At 49.0% G+C, this 15,532-nt stretch overlaps 1 protein-coding gene across 1 annotated transcript in view; it reads right to left on the bottom strand.

Annotated features, from left to right (window-relative positions):
• TRAF5 (TNF receptor associated factor 5) overlaps positions 1 to 15,532 on the bottom strand; it is a 43,509-nt gene that overhangs the window by 12,122 nt on the left and 15,855 nt on the right. The window contains exons 2-4 of the mRNA XM_043923782.1: positions 4,163 to 4,381; positions 3,130 to 3,187; positions 1,414 to 1,515 (exon numbers count right to left, since the gene is read on the bottom strand). Of these exons, the coding sequence (XP_043779717.1) occupies positions 1,414 to 1,515; positions 3,130 to 3,187; positions 4,163 to 4,380 (378 nt within the window). The 5' untranslated portion in view covers position 4,381. The remainder of the gene's footprint in view (positions 1 to 1,413; positions 1,516 to 3,129; positions 3,188 to 4,162; positions 4,382 to 15,532) is intronic.

Raw genomic sequence — 15,532 nt, forward strand, 5'->3', positions numbered from 1 at the left:
GCTCCTGAGAGAAATAGTTTGCTGACCCCTCCTCTGAAGGAAGAAAAAAAAAAGGGCACATAGTTTTTCTACAGGAAGTAAATAAACATGATAGCTATTCTCCTTTGCCTCTAGTAATGACAGTGACAGCTGAAATCTACATCTTCTCCAAAATTCACGGATGCTACCCCTCAGCTGTCACCAAAACAGTCAACATTCCTCAAGACTCTGCATCCTGTGAAATCCTACAGCTTACCACACAAGTGACGGAAAACAGGGAGTAAGAGGAAATATTAACACAAAAGAAACAGGTGAAGAGAAAACCAGCTGCTATTCTCCAGAAGCTGATGATCTGGTCACGAGAGCTAACCTCATTTCCTTCTCAGGCTTAGGGACAACCAAGTTGGTCAAGAGACCCTACTATCGGACCTGACTATCAAAACAAGTGGTGAGGGACTGTCTCAGGAAAACACAAAAACCTTTCCTGAATGTCCAAAGAAATTCTTGGGTTAACAAGGAAATCATCTACACATTTCTGAGCTCAGTGCCTGGGGGTTTGGAGGAATGCTGGGGAAAGGACTGAATCACTAGAAATACCTTCCACAACGTGGTGTGGGGACGGGGACGGGGGCGGGGCGGGGGGGGGGCGGGAGGGGCAACTTGCAGCAGTCTCCACGCAGTTCCCTGGAAGCTAGAGACGTCTGCCTCATATTCACGCATGGGGTGATGGAACCTGAACTGGGCCTGCTCTGGCAAAGCCGCGTGTCCTGTTTCCCATTTAACGACTTTCTGCTGATGGATGGGAGAGTGAGGGAGGGCAGTTTCATCTGAAAGGAACTTGACAACCCGTCACCTCCCCTATACCTTGTTTGTCCGCATCTCTTACCCACGCTTCACCTTCACACTGCATCCTAGCTCTGTTCTGGTCTGTGTCATCTCCCTTTAGATCACAAACTCTAAGACAGCAGGGCCCATAGCAACCAGGAAACACCCACCCCAGCACCTGCAATGCTTCCGGGCAGGGACCCCTTACAACTAATGTCTTTCTGCAGTCATGCCCTGGAATCTCAAATCCTTCACAGTTTTCCAAAAATGACGTGCCCTTGGCTCGACCATTTCTTTTGCCCAGCATGTCCCATTCTCTTTTGAATCAATGAACCCTGACCTGTAATTCAAGGTCTAGCACACATTGGTATGTTCTCCATGTGTTCCATACAAAATGAATCTTCTTGTGAGATTCATTTCATACCTTAGCCCTTGGAGTGCTACACTGTAGCCAACTGTGTTGCTAGACAAGAATTCTCCGAGGGCCACCCACCAAAAGGGCCACCCACCGAAACCCGGTTCCATGCTTAGCCCAGGAACTGACACATAAAAATGTGTTCAGTACAAGACACTGGAAAATGGCAGACACTGTTCATGAGTAATACCAACCTGGTATCGTCCCAGAATAATCTTGGCATTACATCTGGGAGCATTTTTGCAAAACACATACAAATTGAGGACTTCCCTTTTGCAGCAATTGTCTTTAAACACCTAAAAGATAAACATAATAGATTCACACACTCCAAAGCTTTAGAGCAACATGAAGGAATCTATTATTAATTTGGTCTTCAGTACATCTCAAAAGTTGGGTGGAAACTTCCAGTCAGTGGTTGGAATGGAAATACCAGATTCGCCACCATATAAGAAAAGACCGTCTCAGATACATCTGACAGGCCACCAAACATACAAGCCAGGTAATTCAATGCTTACTGCAGTAGGCTGAAGCTGGGGGAAATCTGGTGGTGAACTTGACCCCACATGCTCAAAGGTCAGGAGGTGGGGCTGTGGATGGGGGCGATGCTTTCAGCTTCCTGTCCCAGGGTAAACGTCGTATTAGTCATCAGGTGGTATCACTGAAGCTCTGCTGACTTATTTTTCAGCACAAGCCAGGGGTTGGCAAACTTTCTCAATAAAGGGTCAGAGAGTAAATTATTTTCGGCTTTGCCAGCCACATTGCGATGTCCTCTGATGCCACTATTCAGCCCTGCTGTACACAATACTTTAGTGAATGGGCATGCCTGTGTTCCAATAAGATGTTATTTATGGGCACAAATGTGAATGTCATATGACTTTCACATGTTACAGAACATTATTCTTTTGATTTATAAATTTTTACTTTGAAATAGACTCACAAGAAGTTGCAAAAATAGTACAGAGTTCCTGTGTGCCCTTCTTTTGATTTTTTTCAATGATTTAAAAATATAAAAGCCACTCTTAGCTCACAGGCCATACAAAAACAGGTGGCAAGCTGGATCAGTCCCAACAAATCCCATGTTGTAGTATGCCAACCCCTGGCTAGTGGGTGAGGCAGACACAAGTACAGCTAGGCATACGGAAAACACATTACAAGAGCAAAGAGAAGGCACACAAACTTTTGACTAAAAAGACAAATAACCCACTTAAAAAATGGGTGAAGGATTTGAAGAGAAATCTCTACAAAGAAGATATCCAATCAGCCAAGCACATGAAATAATGCTCTATGTCATCAAACACTAGAGCATCAAAACCACGAGGTATCTCTTCATAACCACCAGGAAGGCTATAATCAAAAAGATGGACCACAACAAATTTTGGCAAGGATCTAGAGAAATTAGGAACTCTCATACCTTGCTGGAAAGAATGCTGCTTTGGAAAACAGCCTGCTGGTTCCTCAGAATGTTAAACATAGAGTTACCATGTGACCCAGTCATTCTGCTCCTAGGCACACACCCCAGAAACATGCATACTTTAAAGGCAAATTTTATGGCATATGCATTGTATCTCAATAAAGCTATCGCTAGACTTAATAAAAGAAAGTTTGAGAGACTAAACAGATGAGAAAGTGAATTCCAGGAAATAGGATGTTTCATTTCTGCAAGCAACTCACAGTAACTGGAGCTTATATAGAAAGAGAGTAAAGAGTATGTGGGAAAAAAGACCTGGGGGTTCAGTAAGGACCCAAACACTCCTCTTTCAAATAGGGGTGGGAGTGGGGTCCAACTGACCACATGGCAGAGGAATATGGACTCCAAGGAAGGGTCCCCCTCCTGCTCTCCTGCTCCAACTTCTCTGTTCAGTTCAACCCAGGACACTAGCTGCTCCATCCCAAACGAGGGATCATCTTACCTCCTGAGATTTGATCACCTCCTTATCTACAGGGCAGAGTGGGACTGCGTCCAGTTCTCTGGAAAGAAAAATCAACATGAAGCCAGAGTTAAGGGTTGACCTCAACAACCTTTCTAAGAGCAGCCCCACCGCTCCAGCCACACTTGACCCCTTGAAGTCCCCCCCGAGCAGGCCAGGCCCCATCTTTACTCATGCTGTTCCCTCTTTCCAGAAGGGGCCCTCTGGCACCCCAATTTCAGCACCTCCTCAGTGAAAGTCCTGAAAGTCCCATTCATCCTCCAGGACGTGAGTCTAAGAGGGAGTCCGCAGGCAGAGTCAAATGTCCTCTGCCAACGTTCCTTTGGTGGTCCTATGCTATCACACTGCACTACCACCTGTCTCCTCCACTAGAAAGAAGATTCTAGAGGGTCCTGTTTTGCACTGAACCTCCAACTCTTCACCTCTGTGCACCAGAGCTTTGTTTAGACCCAGGTGTCAAATGAACAAACCCAGGAATGAATGAGAATGTGCTGCAATAACCCCCTCTCCAAGCTCAGGAGGGTATAACTTCCGTGGTGCCCCTGTATAGGCCCCCAGAGCCTGCTTCCATGTCTCACCTGGTCTTCACCCTCAAAAAGACACGACCCAGGTTTTCCAGCTGCTGAGGAGTCGACAGCATCCAGGGCAGCAAGGAAACTTCTGGATGCGACACCAGCCCTGCCTCAAGGCAAGGGAAGGTCAGGGCGCCTACAAGAAAGACCCTCTTGGCAGATAGGTCCTTCCCCATATGGCCTGTGCACCAAGGTTGGCCCTCGCATGCAAAACGGGTGTGGTCTGAATTTTAAGAAAAGGTGACGATCAGTAGGAGAGCAGGAAGAAAAGGTTATACTCCTCAGGCTCTCAGAGAAGGGCCTAGGGAGAGCCCGTCCTCATGTGGTTCTGTGGGCAACCACAGCAATTCCCGAAACCCTGATCGTAGTTGAGCGGCCACAGACGGCCGCTCACAGGGACACTCTGGCCGCTTCTGGCCAAAGTGGAGGCCCCGCCCGCTCACCTCAGGGACAGGATGCAGTGATGGCAGAACCGATGCCCGCAGCCCGTCTGGTGGGGGTTGTGGAGCACAGAGCGGCAGAAGGCACACTTGTAGCGCTCTTCCAACTGCTCCACAAACTGGTACTCCGCGTCGGGCTCGAAGTCCAAGGAAATGGAGTTGCCAGAATTCTGGCGGGTGAAGCCACAGGGCACACCTCCTTGCTCCTCAAAATAGGCCATCCTGGGGGATCAGAAGAGAAGGAAAATTCAGTGTGCGAACACCAAAACCGGTAGAGCCATCGGGTGTTTTAATTATTTGTTCCCTGATTGGTGAACATCACCCACAGGGGCCTTCTGTCGTGACTGTGTAACAGTGACAACCTCCTGCCACTGGAGGGCTCCTGCAGAAGGGAGATAGATGGCTTTGGGGTGCTGGGGTGGGAGTCTAAACCAGATGACTTCTAGCAGGGTTGTATGAGACTTTCAGCTCTTTGTCCATCAAAGAGCTAAATTATCCTTCAGTGGGGCTACATGCTTGGACAAAATAGATCCGAGTGTTAACTACATTCTGAATAAACTCATTATGGACTTTTCTTCCACTCAGTTGAGAAAACTGAAACAAATGTTGTGTTAACAAGCAAGAACCTTGCACGCCAATATATTTCTTGCAAAATATATAGATATATCACCACCACCAAGCCACACTGTTTCTCACCTGAGCTGAACAAAAGCCCATTAACTGCTTTTCCTTCCAATCTCTTCTCCATACTACAGCCAGGGTGATATTTTCCCCAAAAAAACTATGAGGGAAGTTTATCTCTCTTCATCATTCGGTGGCTTCCCAGGGCTTTTAGGTTAAAGCGCTGAGCACACTCCTCACTCAGTAGCTTCCTGGACGTCCCCTGCCCTTGCTTCCTGCACTCCAGCCATACAGGCTTTCTTTCTAAGATATCATGCTGTCTCTAGCCCCAGGGCCTTTGCACAAGCGGTTGCCTCTGTGCTTCCCCCATCCCCTTCCAGTCCTCTTCATTAGTTAACTCACATTCGTGTTTCAAATTTCATTTCAAGTTTCATATTCTCAGGTAAGCTTTCTTTTCTTCCCCTAATTTGCTAGGAGGCCAATTCACTCGTCTGTAAAACAACTTAAAGCTTCCAAGGAGTAGCTGGAGGTTGTGAGTAAAGGTATGTGTGAGGGGTGGAATTTTTGCTATATAATCCTACTGAATTTTTGAATATATTACCTATCCAAAAATATAAAAATATACAAAACCAAAATGCTATTCACCCACTGTTATATCTATCACAGAACCAGGTTCTTTCCCTTCAGAGCAATGCTTGATTTGAGACTGGATATGCATTTGTGTGGTTATTTTATTTATATCTATGATCCTCCGAGACAAACAGATAGCATCTGGCCTTGCTCACTGTTGCGTTTCCAGCCCTCAGCACCAAGCCAGGCGTGGAGAACAACTCAGCTATTTGCTGAGTTAATGTTATTGAATGGAATTTTTTTCAAAACCCTCAACAGGGCAGCTATAAGCAGTGTTGGCCTCTAACATGGTGATTCTTTTTCTTTTTTTTTTTGGTAATAGGGGAGGAAAATTAAGAGGTACAAACTTCCAGTTAAAAAAATAAATGAGTCATAACACAGTGATTCTTAACCTTTTCTGAGCAAGGACTCCCCCCACCTTTGAAAATCTGATGAAAACTCTAGACCCTTCTACTTATGAAATAGCACAGACACCTCACACCTGGACATTTAAGGACCACGGGGACCCCCACTTGTGGTCCCCAGGTTGACAAGAGCTCTGCCTGCCCCGCAGGCATGCTGCTACCCTTGGCCCAGTGCCAGGAGTGATGCTCTCAGCATCTGCAAACGGTGAGAGCATGGGTGGTCCTTGGTGAATGGACAGGAGTGACGTCCTTCTGTGTGGTTGTGGTACAGGAAGACCTGGCCTTCGGGCTTGCTTGCTTTGGCCTGTTCTCTGGATCCCTCATGAGTCTCCTGTAGCTGATGTGGCCAGCTGGGCCTGGGAGCAGCTGTGTGTGGCCTGACCACATCGGTGGGACAGGAGCGGCCCCACTCAACCCTCAGCTCTGCCCAGGTCAGCCGCGGGCCTGTCTCACTGCAGCCGCGGTCTGAGGCTGGGCTGTGGCCCGGGCGAATGGAGCAGAGAAAGAAACTGGCCTCTTTCAGCAATTCAAGCTTTCCCTCTCTGGACAAGCTCAGCAGACCAGGGGATTTTTTCTTCTCCCCCTTATCCTGGGGTTTAAGACCAAAGTTCCACCTTTCTCCTCTCTGTATGTGTTTCCTACAGAACTTCAAGGGTGGCAGGTGAGCAGACCAAGATGTGGTTGTTCCCCTTTTAACGTGGTTTACTCTTGAGATTTAACAAAAGTTTTAGTTATGAAGATAAAGAGGCACAGCACTTGATCTACACACACAACCTGATAACCAAGACTGGAGAACCTATCCCAACTGCCCTGACCTGCCCTGTGTCATCTAGTCCCAAGCAGGAGGATAGCTCACATTCTCTGCCCCTGTAGGACCAGGCTCATGTCTGGGTCACACAGTATCTAAATTTGGGCCCTCACAGAGATACCCTAAAGCAACAGGCCTATTCAACTCCAGAACAAGGCAGGAGGATGTACAAAACACAGTTAGGGTTCCCCTCCACCACATTCTCTCCTCTTTCTTAGCACAAGAATCTAATGCACTCATCTGAGTGTCTGTCCATCCTTCTCTATTTTCCACTCAATTTTGTTAGGAACCCAAAGCCACTCCACAAAATAAAATCCCTTAAGAAATTTGAGGACCCCAAAGAGTTTTTCCTTATATGGGTTATATGTATTAATATTTACCATATTTGAGATTAAAATTGAGGAACTAAAAAAAATCTCTTTATTAATTCACTTTAAGATAATAATGGGATTTCCCTGGTGGCTCAGATGGTAAAGAATCCACCTGCAATGCAGGAGACCTGGGTTCAATCCCTGGGTCGGGAAGATCCCCTGGAGAAGGGAATGGCTTCCCTGGTGGCTCAGTGGTAAAGAACTTGCCTGCTAATGCAGGAGACATAAGAAATGTGGGTTTGATCCCTGGGTTGGGAAGATTCCCCTGGAGAAGGGCATGGCAACCCACTCCAGTATTCTTGCCTTGAGAATCCCATGGACAGAGAAACCTGACGGGCTACAGTCCACAGGGTAACAAAGAGTTGGACACAACTGAAGTGACTTAGCACTCGAGCACACAAGATAATAATGAGCTATATGTTATATGTTAACATAACTCATATTTTTATGAAAAATAATCATTTTCCAAAAGAAAAAAATTAGTGAGAAGAGTGGCATTTAAAAAAAATATTTTTGCACATCTCTGGGCTTAAGATAGCTGGATATTCGTATCTACTCTGCATTCAGTGTGTTGCTTTATCACATGTCACGTAGCTTCTGCACACTCATTAAAGAAGAGTAAAAATGGAAAATGACATCTTAGTATTATTATGCAGACAATTTGCCCATGCAGATCCCCTGAAAGGGTCTCAGGGAGCTCCAGGAAATGGTGTGGTGGTAAATGCCAAACTTCTGCTTTCCCTGGGGAAAAGTTGCAAGTGACAGTTGTCAATTCTATGCCAAAACATACCTGAATGATGTACGTGTCCATTGGCTGTGGAAAGCCCATGTCCTAGTAACAGCCGCTCCTCAGGGCCCCTGAAGTCCACTTTGGGGACTACTGCTCCTCAGGCTGCCCAGTGGCCTGCCCCTTGTCAGTCTTTATTCCAGCAGGCCCAGCATGTGACCCTCACAGATAGTCTCCTTCCACCTGCTGAATGGCCCATGGAGGACCACACTCACGCTACCACTGTGTGTCTGGCCCGGCCCTGGTCAGTATGCCTAGGTCATCCACTGACCCTGTTCACTCTCCAAGATGTTGTCTTGTCCAATATATGTCTTTACGCAATCAAATTTTTATCTCATTAGACACACAAAAATATAAGCACTTTTGTTCTATATAATAAGGACTTGCGATGTTTCAGGGCAATGTTCTTAGCCAACCAGAACCAAGCAGTAAATTTTTCCAGGGCAGGGTCTGTCTCCTTCCTTTGAAGCTCCATCAGGCCTGTGACTCAGCTCCAAAAACGGAATCGATGCACCGTGCTCGCTGACGTTAGAGAGCCCCAATAATAGAACTATAAAGGCTGATGTTTCTTTGTCTAACAAATACATTTCTCTAACCACTTCAACATTTCCAGCTGGTACTCTCATTCCTAGGAGGTTATTTAGTGGAAATGAGTAAGAGCTCCATTTTATTAAAATCTTTTCCCTCTGGGTATAATAGCTTACGTAACAGGAACAAACAAAGATTTCTTACAAATAAGAAAAAAAATCATCAAAATTACTTTTAGAGCTTGTGTATCTCCTTACTGCAGTATACAGTGCCTTATTCCTGCCATCAGTGGAATTATAATGGTCCTCCTACTAAAGAGTTATTAACTCAAACCAAAAAAAGACAAGAGAAAATTACATCCCAACTGCTGCCTAAGAACTCTTACTGAGGTCCTTTTAAATGTTATTTTTAAGCTTCATAAACGGATGTATCTTTTACCTGAGAACTTCCTAGAAATTCCAAAGAAAGTCTGTGATGTCACTATTTAAATTATTTCTTCCCTCTTCCCCTTTCTCCCTCCCCTTCTTTCTTCCTTTCTTGAGAAACTTTGTCATGTGCTTTAATATCTGGTAGATCCCGGGCCTCTACTTGACCCCACTTTTCTTCTTCACTTAGGTATTTCTTCTTATTCATTTTTGGGGAACACATAATAAATAAACTAACATTCTGAAACAGCATGCATTTGGCTTTAGTTAGAAGCAAAAGGACACAAGTCTAGCAGAATTCAGTCTCAGGTTTAACAAAAAATAGGAAGGTCCGTGCCTGTCTGGCCATGCTATCGCCACAGTCTCCCAGCATATTGTATAGATTAATGAAGGTTTGCAAAACTCAGGAGTGCTTCTATATGTTTATTATGTTTTACTTTATAATACATCAGCCCAGGAACTGTCTTCAGGGTTTTCAATTTCTGATCCTTGAAAATTCAAGATCAAATCCCAGAGTGAAAAGGGCCCTGGACTGGAGACCTGGGCTGAAGCCCTGCTCTGCCACTCACCAGCTGTGACATGGTGGGGAGACACCCCAGGGCTTCCTTGTTTGTACATGCCTGCATGGACTCAGCACCTACGTGCCCTGGGTTGGGTCCTGAGAACGTGCATACCTGTGACAACACGTCTGCCCTTGAGGGTCTCCAAGAGGAGCAGCGGAAATCAGACCCGGGAATGATACCTGACAACACTATAGAGGCAAGTCCCATCAAGAGAGACCTAAACAAGCTGCTGGAGCCCAGGTGAGGGGTAGCTAACGCTTTCTGAGGTGTGTGCTGATTCCAAAGTGAAGAAAACATCCCCGCTAGTCTTGAAGAAGGAGGAGGTATTTTCTAAAATGAAGGCGATAAAACCATTTCCCAGAGGGTATCACAAAGTTCTGGAACAGTTTAATGATTAACTGTAGCTGAACTGGAATTAGGGGAACACACCAGTCATCTGCCTGCTTGCTCTCAGATCCACCCTCTGCCCTGGTCTCCAATGTGAGGGGAGTCCCCCCCCAAAACTCTGTTTGTAGGGTTCCCCGGCTTCTGGCTCGGTTCAGCCAATGAGGCACACTGGCAGGAGACTGCAGGGTGGGGGGAACGGAGACGTAGGCGGTTGTCCCCGCATCCCTCGGTGCTGGGCAGCACCTCAACAGTGACTGGGCTCCTCCGCGGCTTTCATCCCCGCCAGTGGCCGCCCTCTCTGTGGACGAGCTCCAGCGGGCAGGTCCCCAGCTCCTAAGCTCGGGAAACACCATCTCCTCTCTTCTTCGTCCCGTCAGCTCCAGAGCGGGTGGGCAGCTTCCCGCCGTGAGTCCCCTTGGAAGGGCCTCACTCCAGCCTCCCTGTGGCTTCCCAGTTCGCTGTCCCCCGTGGTGGAGCCGTTTCCTGTGTAGCTAAATCCCCTTCCGGAAGCGCCTGTGAGAGGCGCGTGGTGAGGGGGGACAGCACGCAGTGAAGGATGAGGGGGTGCCGGTCAGTAGTCCCGGTTTTCACTCCACGGTTTTCCTCTTTTGGGGGATGACAGACGCAGAAGACAGACCCAGGCGGGAAGCTGAGGGAAAGCAGCACCGTAACGGGCCAAAGAAGGATGACGACAGCCTGATCTAAGGCAGGGGCAGATTAGAGCCGTGTTCGTGAGGCGTTTCTGAGAGAAAATGCGTAGATTCCGAAACGGGTCTAATGGAAGGGCTGCGAGAGAGGACACGGAGGAGGACCCTCGGGTTCCAGTGCGGAGGACTGAGTGACGAGGGCACCAGTGGGACAGGAGGCAGGACGGAAGCATAGCAAGTGGAGACTGTGGGGAGAGACATAGCCAGGGCCAGCCTCAGGGCAACGGCAGTGACTCAGACCAGCCGACCTCTAACATCTCTTCCACCATAAACTACACGGTTCCGAGGAATGGCCACATTTTCTCTGGGCTAAGGATAATTGTTTTAGAATTGCCCAAGGCCCTTTTTTTTTTTTTTACATTGGCTGTCATTTTAGTGATGACATTTGACATACCAGGTTTAGATCTATCTAAGGAACATAGCATCTGGAGAGATAAGACGTTCCAGAGCAATAGTTGTGGGGGTGCTAGTGCTGGAGTCTGCTGTCCAGTCCTGCCCCAGCACAGCCCCTGCTTCTCCCTACTTGGGACCGTTTATTTATTATTCTTGGCTGTGCTGGGTCTTTGTCGCTGCGTGGAGGTCTCTCCGCCTGTAGCGGCAATATGCTCCATAAAGGGCTTTTCTTTTTCTTCTTCCTCTTTCAGCCCCCTCCTCCTCCTCCTCTTCTTTTTCATTTGGTTTTTAGTTATTGTCTGTTGTTTGTTTTCATTTCCCTGCTAGTCACCCTTCTTCCTGGAAGAGTAGCATCTCAGAACTCAAGGGCCAGCAAGTGGGGCTATTCTTCAGTCATGATGTGCGGGCCTCTCGTTGCAGGGGCTCCTCTTGTCGCGGAGCACAGCCTCTAGGCATGAGGGCTTCGGTCCTTGCGGCTCCCGGGCCCTCGAGCGCAAGCTCAGTAGTTGTGCACGGGCTTAGTTGTTCTGCGCCATGTGGGATCTTCCTGGATCGAGGATGGAACCTGTGTCTCTAGCACTGGCAGGCAGATTTTTCACTGAGCCACCAGGGAAGCCTCCTGTTTGAGATTTAATAGGTGCTGCTTCCCCCCAAGGTAACCCCCATTCAGCCAGTGTGACCCCCACCCCCACCCCTCTGTGAGATCCCTACAACCAATGACTGGATTTGACAACAGTTCCCAGGGTCCAGGGACGGTTGTTAAATGTACCTCAGTGCCTGGGGCGGGGGTCTGGGGAAGGTGGGAGAGGCCTGCAGCCCCTCCTGAGGCCCCTTTGTTTAAGACAGGGTTCTGAGAGTTGAGACACTGCTTCCTCTGGGAGGTGAGACCTGCAGGCCTGGGTGATGAGATGGGGGCACAAAGGCTGGCCAGGTGCCCCAGGGTGGTCCCTGAGCCGTGGGCAGCAGACGGGTAGTACCACATCAGTCCCTGAAGCTGCCAGTCACAGGATGGGCTGCCGGATGGCAAACTGCCCATTTCTCAGCTCTGCTCAGGGCCTCCTCGGGACCATGAGATGCCAACCCCCTGAAGGGCACATTTGGCAACAGGGGGCAGGTATAAATACCTTATTTCCCCAAACCCAGCAACGGGTCCTGGGCTTAAAGTTAAGGGAGGGGAGATGGTGGTTAGTCCTGAGGAAAAGTTAAAATGTGGAGTTCCAAGATGGGGTGACTCAGGGAGATGCCAGAACTTGTGCCTGTGATCTGATACAGAAGAGCCCCGACAGGGACGGCCAGACGCCCACCCATGGGAGGACAGGCAGTCCACTTTCTCAACGCCATGTCTGGCCCTTGAATTCTGAGATACTGCTCTTCCAGGAAGATGGGTGACAAGCAAGAAAATTAAAACAACAACAATAACTAAAAACCAAACAAAAAAGAAGAGGAGGAGGAAGGAGGCAGCAGCAAAAGAGGAAGAAGAAAAAGAAAAGCGCTTTATGGAGCATGCTGCCTCCACAGGGAGAGAACCGAGATGGGCCCCAAGCTGTCCCCAAAGCCTCTGCCTGCAATGGCTCAGAAATCTGCTTCCTCTGAAGGCAAAAGCCCTCAAGACTACCGCCAGGTCTCTGCTCCAACCTGCCACCTTCTCTGCCTCTCCGCTGTTCCCACAACCTAACACAACAGCACCACCACCGTGTGACCTCTGGGACAGACTGGGTTTTTTGTTTTTAAAGGTTTATCTATTCATCTATTTATGGGTGTGCTGCATCTTCAATGTTATGTGTGGGCCTTTCTCTAGTTGCAGCAGGTGGGGGCTACTCTCTAGCCATGGTGTGCGGTCTTCTCATTGCGGAGGCTTCTCTTGTGGAACTCAGGTTCTAGGGCTTGAGGGCTTTGGCAGTTGTAGCTTCCAGGCTCTAGAGCACAGGCTCAATAGTTGTGGCTCACATACAGACTTAGTTGCTACCAGGCCGGTGGGAATCTTTCTGGACCAGGGATGGAACCCATGTCCCCTGCGTTGGCAGGCAGACTCTTTACCACTGGACCACCAGGGAAGCCCAGACCGGGTTTATTTTCATTAACCTTGAACCACGAAGGTTAGACCAAGAGGAAGGGCCTTGGAGAAATGCAGACAAAGCGAGGTCCTTTTCCATCAGGTCTAACAGGACGGGAGACCACACAGGAGACCACATAGGAAGCAGGTGACTCCTGCCTGATGACACATGACAATAGGCCCCCAACCCCAGCCGTCCACCCACAGGATGGCTGGCTCTGATGTCACAGAGGCAGAAGGAGGGTGTCTTTTCTTTTCCTTATACTTTTGCAGAAGAGGCTTTTCTTGGATGAAAGATGACAGCATGGTTTTAATTCCTTTGAAGAGAAGTGTGGTTTCTCTCCAAGTTGTCAGGAAACCTCTGGTTCCTTATTTTCCTGGGAGAGCAGCAGAGCACTGTTGGTGGAGAGAAGGGGGTGGTCAGGGGCTGAAGGGCACCCCTGCCCGGCTCCTGGCTCTGTGGCGGCTGCTGCTTTCATGTCAAGTCTCGCTCGGGGAAGCCTTGAAGGGAACTCTCTCTCCTGTTCAGAACCATTCAGAGTCCACCTGCTCCAGGTGATGCTGCAAGAGACCTCTGGGATGTGCTCTCAGAAGTTAGAGCAAGAGGAGAAAGGACTGCTGATCTTCCCACAAGAGCTTCCTCTAGAAGAAACTTTGACTCAAGGACCCTCAGCTTCAGCTGCATGTCCACTGCTATCCCCACTTCTAGGTCTGGGGTCCACTCAACAAGCTGCTGGGGGAGGGGGCTGTCCTCATTAGTCTCCAGGCCCCAGAGTCAGCCAAGAGCCCACACAGAGCCCTCCATCAATGGTTCCTTTTCTGAAGACACTCCTTCCTTCAGGTGAGAAGACAACTACCTCAGTCCATGGAGACTTGCTTAAATATTCCCAAACCCTTCCTATGTTCTTCTCATCTTTTCATGTTTCCTCACTCATCTGTTTGCTGTGAATGGACTTGGCTTTTTCCCTTGTAGCTCAGTTGGTAAAGAGTCTGCCTGCAATGCAGGAGACCCCGGTTTGATCCCTGGGTCAGGAAGATCCCCTGGAGAAGGAAATGGCAACCTACTCCAGTATTCTTGCCTGGAGAATCCCATGGACAGAGGAGCCTGGTGGGCTACAGTCCACGGGGTTGCAAGAGTCAGACACAACTTAGCAATTCAACCACAAGTACCCACATTACTACCCCCATGCCCTCACTCAGAAGTGAAAATGATGAGTAGTAAGTCTGATGACAGAGTCCTGTGAGCCCAACCCTCCCCCCATGTCCCCTACTTCCCCACCCCCACCCCGCTTCAGTCAACACTCTTACTAAGGCCTTGATAATCTTGTGAGTGGGCACAGCTCATTGCTGACTCACCTTCCCATGCATGCAGCAAGGTGGGTTTTCCAGAGACCACACCCCCCCTTCCACCCCACAAGGTGCTGCCCCTTCTCCTCTGGGAATTTGACTAAGCTCACTGCTTCTCCTCTACCCTTTCTGTTGCAGTTTTCTCATGTCTCCATTTCATCCTCCAAACACATTTTCCTCCTCGCTTCACCCAATGCATCCTTTCGAATTCCTGGTTACACTGGAAGATCTCCCACTAAACACGGTCAATCAGTCACTTTTGTAAATCATGCTTTTGCTGAGAAACCATCACATGCAGACACTGATGGGGAAAAAGAAACGTAGCATGGGGCGGGGAGGAATCCTCACAGCAGCACCACCACCCCATAGCAGGGAGTGGTCTCCAGGCTACTCAGCAACCAGCCCAGCAACACCGGCACCAGCCACTTCTCCCCCCCCTTCCCCTCCTGGCTCCAGAGCTGTCCCTTCAGACCCGTGTCCCTCCTCAGATCTCATCCACCTGCCACCGTCCCTCTGCGCTTGGACACGCTGGGGGCCCAAATCACCTGGGTGTTGGGCCCTACTACGTAAGCGGTTTGGAAAAGCACATTGTGTTCAGTCGGTGATCTAAACTCTAAACCATAACCACAGAATCAGACCTGCCACCTGGCCTCTCCCAACCTGGAGCCCTCTTGCCCTTTATGTGGCATTTGGCACTTCCTTCTCAGAACTCCCCTGGGGACATTGTACTTTTTGCTTCCCCTCCCACCCCAGACCACACCTCCGGGTGGCTCCCTGCAGGGCTCGCACTGGGGCAGGCTCAGCCCTCTGCCCTTAGTTCCTGCCACAACTCCCACCTCCCCTCATTTAAAAGGCTCCCCCATCCTCAGCCAGACTGTACTTCTGAGTGTGGGTGAGGGTCCCTGCTTCAGCGGGTCACTGGGCTACTATCTCAGACTCAGCTCTCTCTCCCTTCCGATGGTCCTTTTTCTCCTAAAGACGGGCAGGCAGAGCACACGCTCTCAGAAAGTGATGGAGACTTCCAGCGGCCCCACGAGCGAAGCGACACGGGAGTTTGGGAACACCGCCAAAGAACAGCAGTTCAGATTTTAGCTTGGGACTTCAAAGTATGTTGGAGTGAGGACTGGGGCAGGTCCCACCCTCCATGGCCTAAGGGTGCTAAGAAAAGAGGAGAGACTGGGACCACGCTTGTCAGGCTACAGAACAGACGTGCCAAGAAGGATCCAGAAACCCTGACCTGACCTTTCGGTGACTTTCAGCTACCAAAGGCCAACCTCATCTGAGCTGCGCCTCAGCTTCCCACAAAGCTCACACACACCTGCCATTGTGTTTGGTTCTTGTCTCCAAAG

Source organism: Cervus elaphus, chromosome 14 (assembly GCF_910594005.1).
Source record: "Cervus elaphus chromosome 14, mCerEla1.1, whole genome shotgun sequence".
In the NCBI taxonomy this organism is placed as follows: Eukaryota; Metazoa; Chordata; class Mammalia; order Artiodactyla; family Cervidae; genus Cervus; species Cervus elaphus.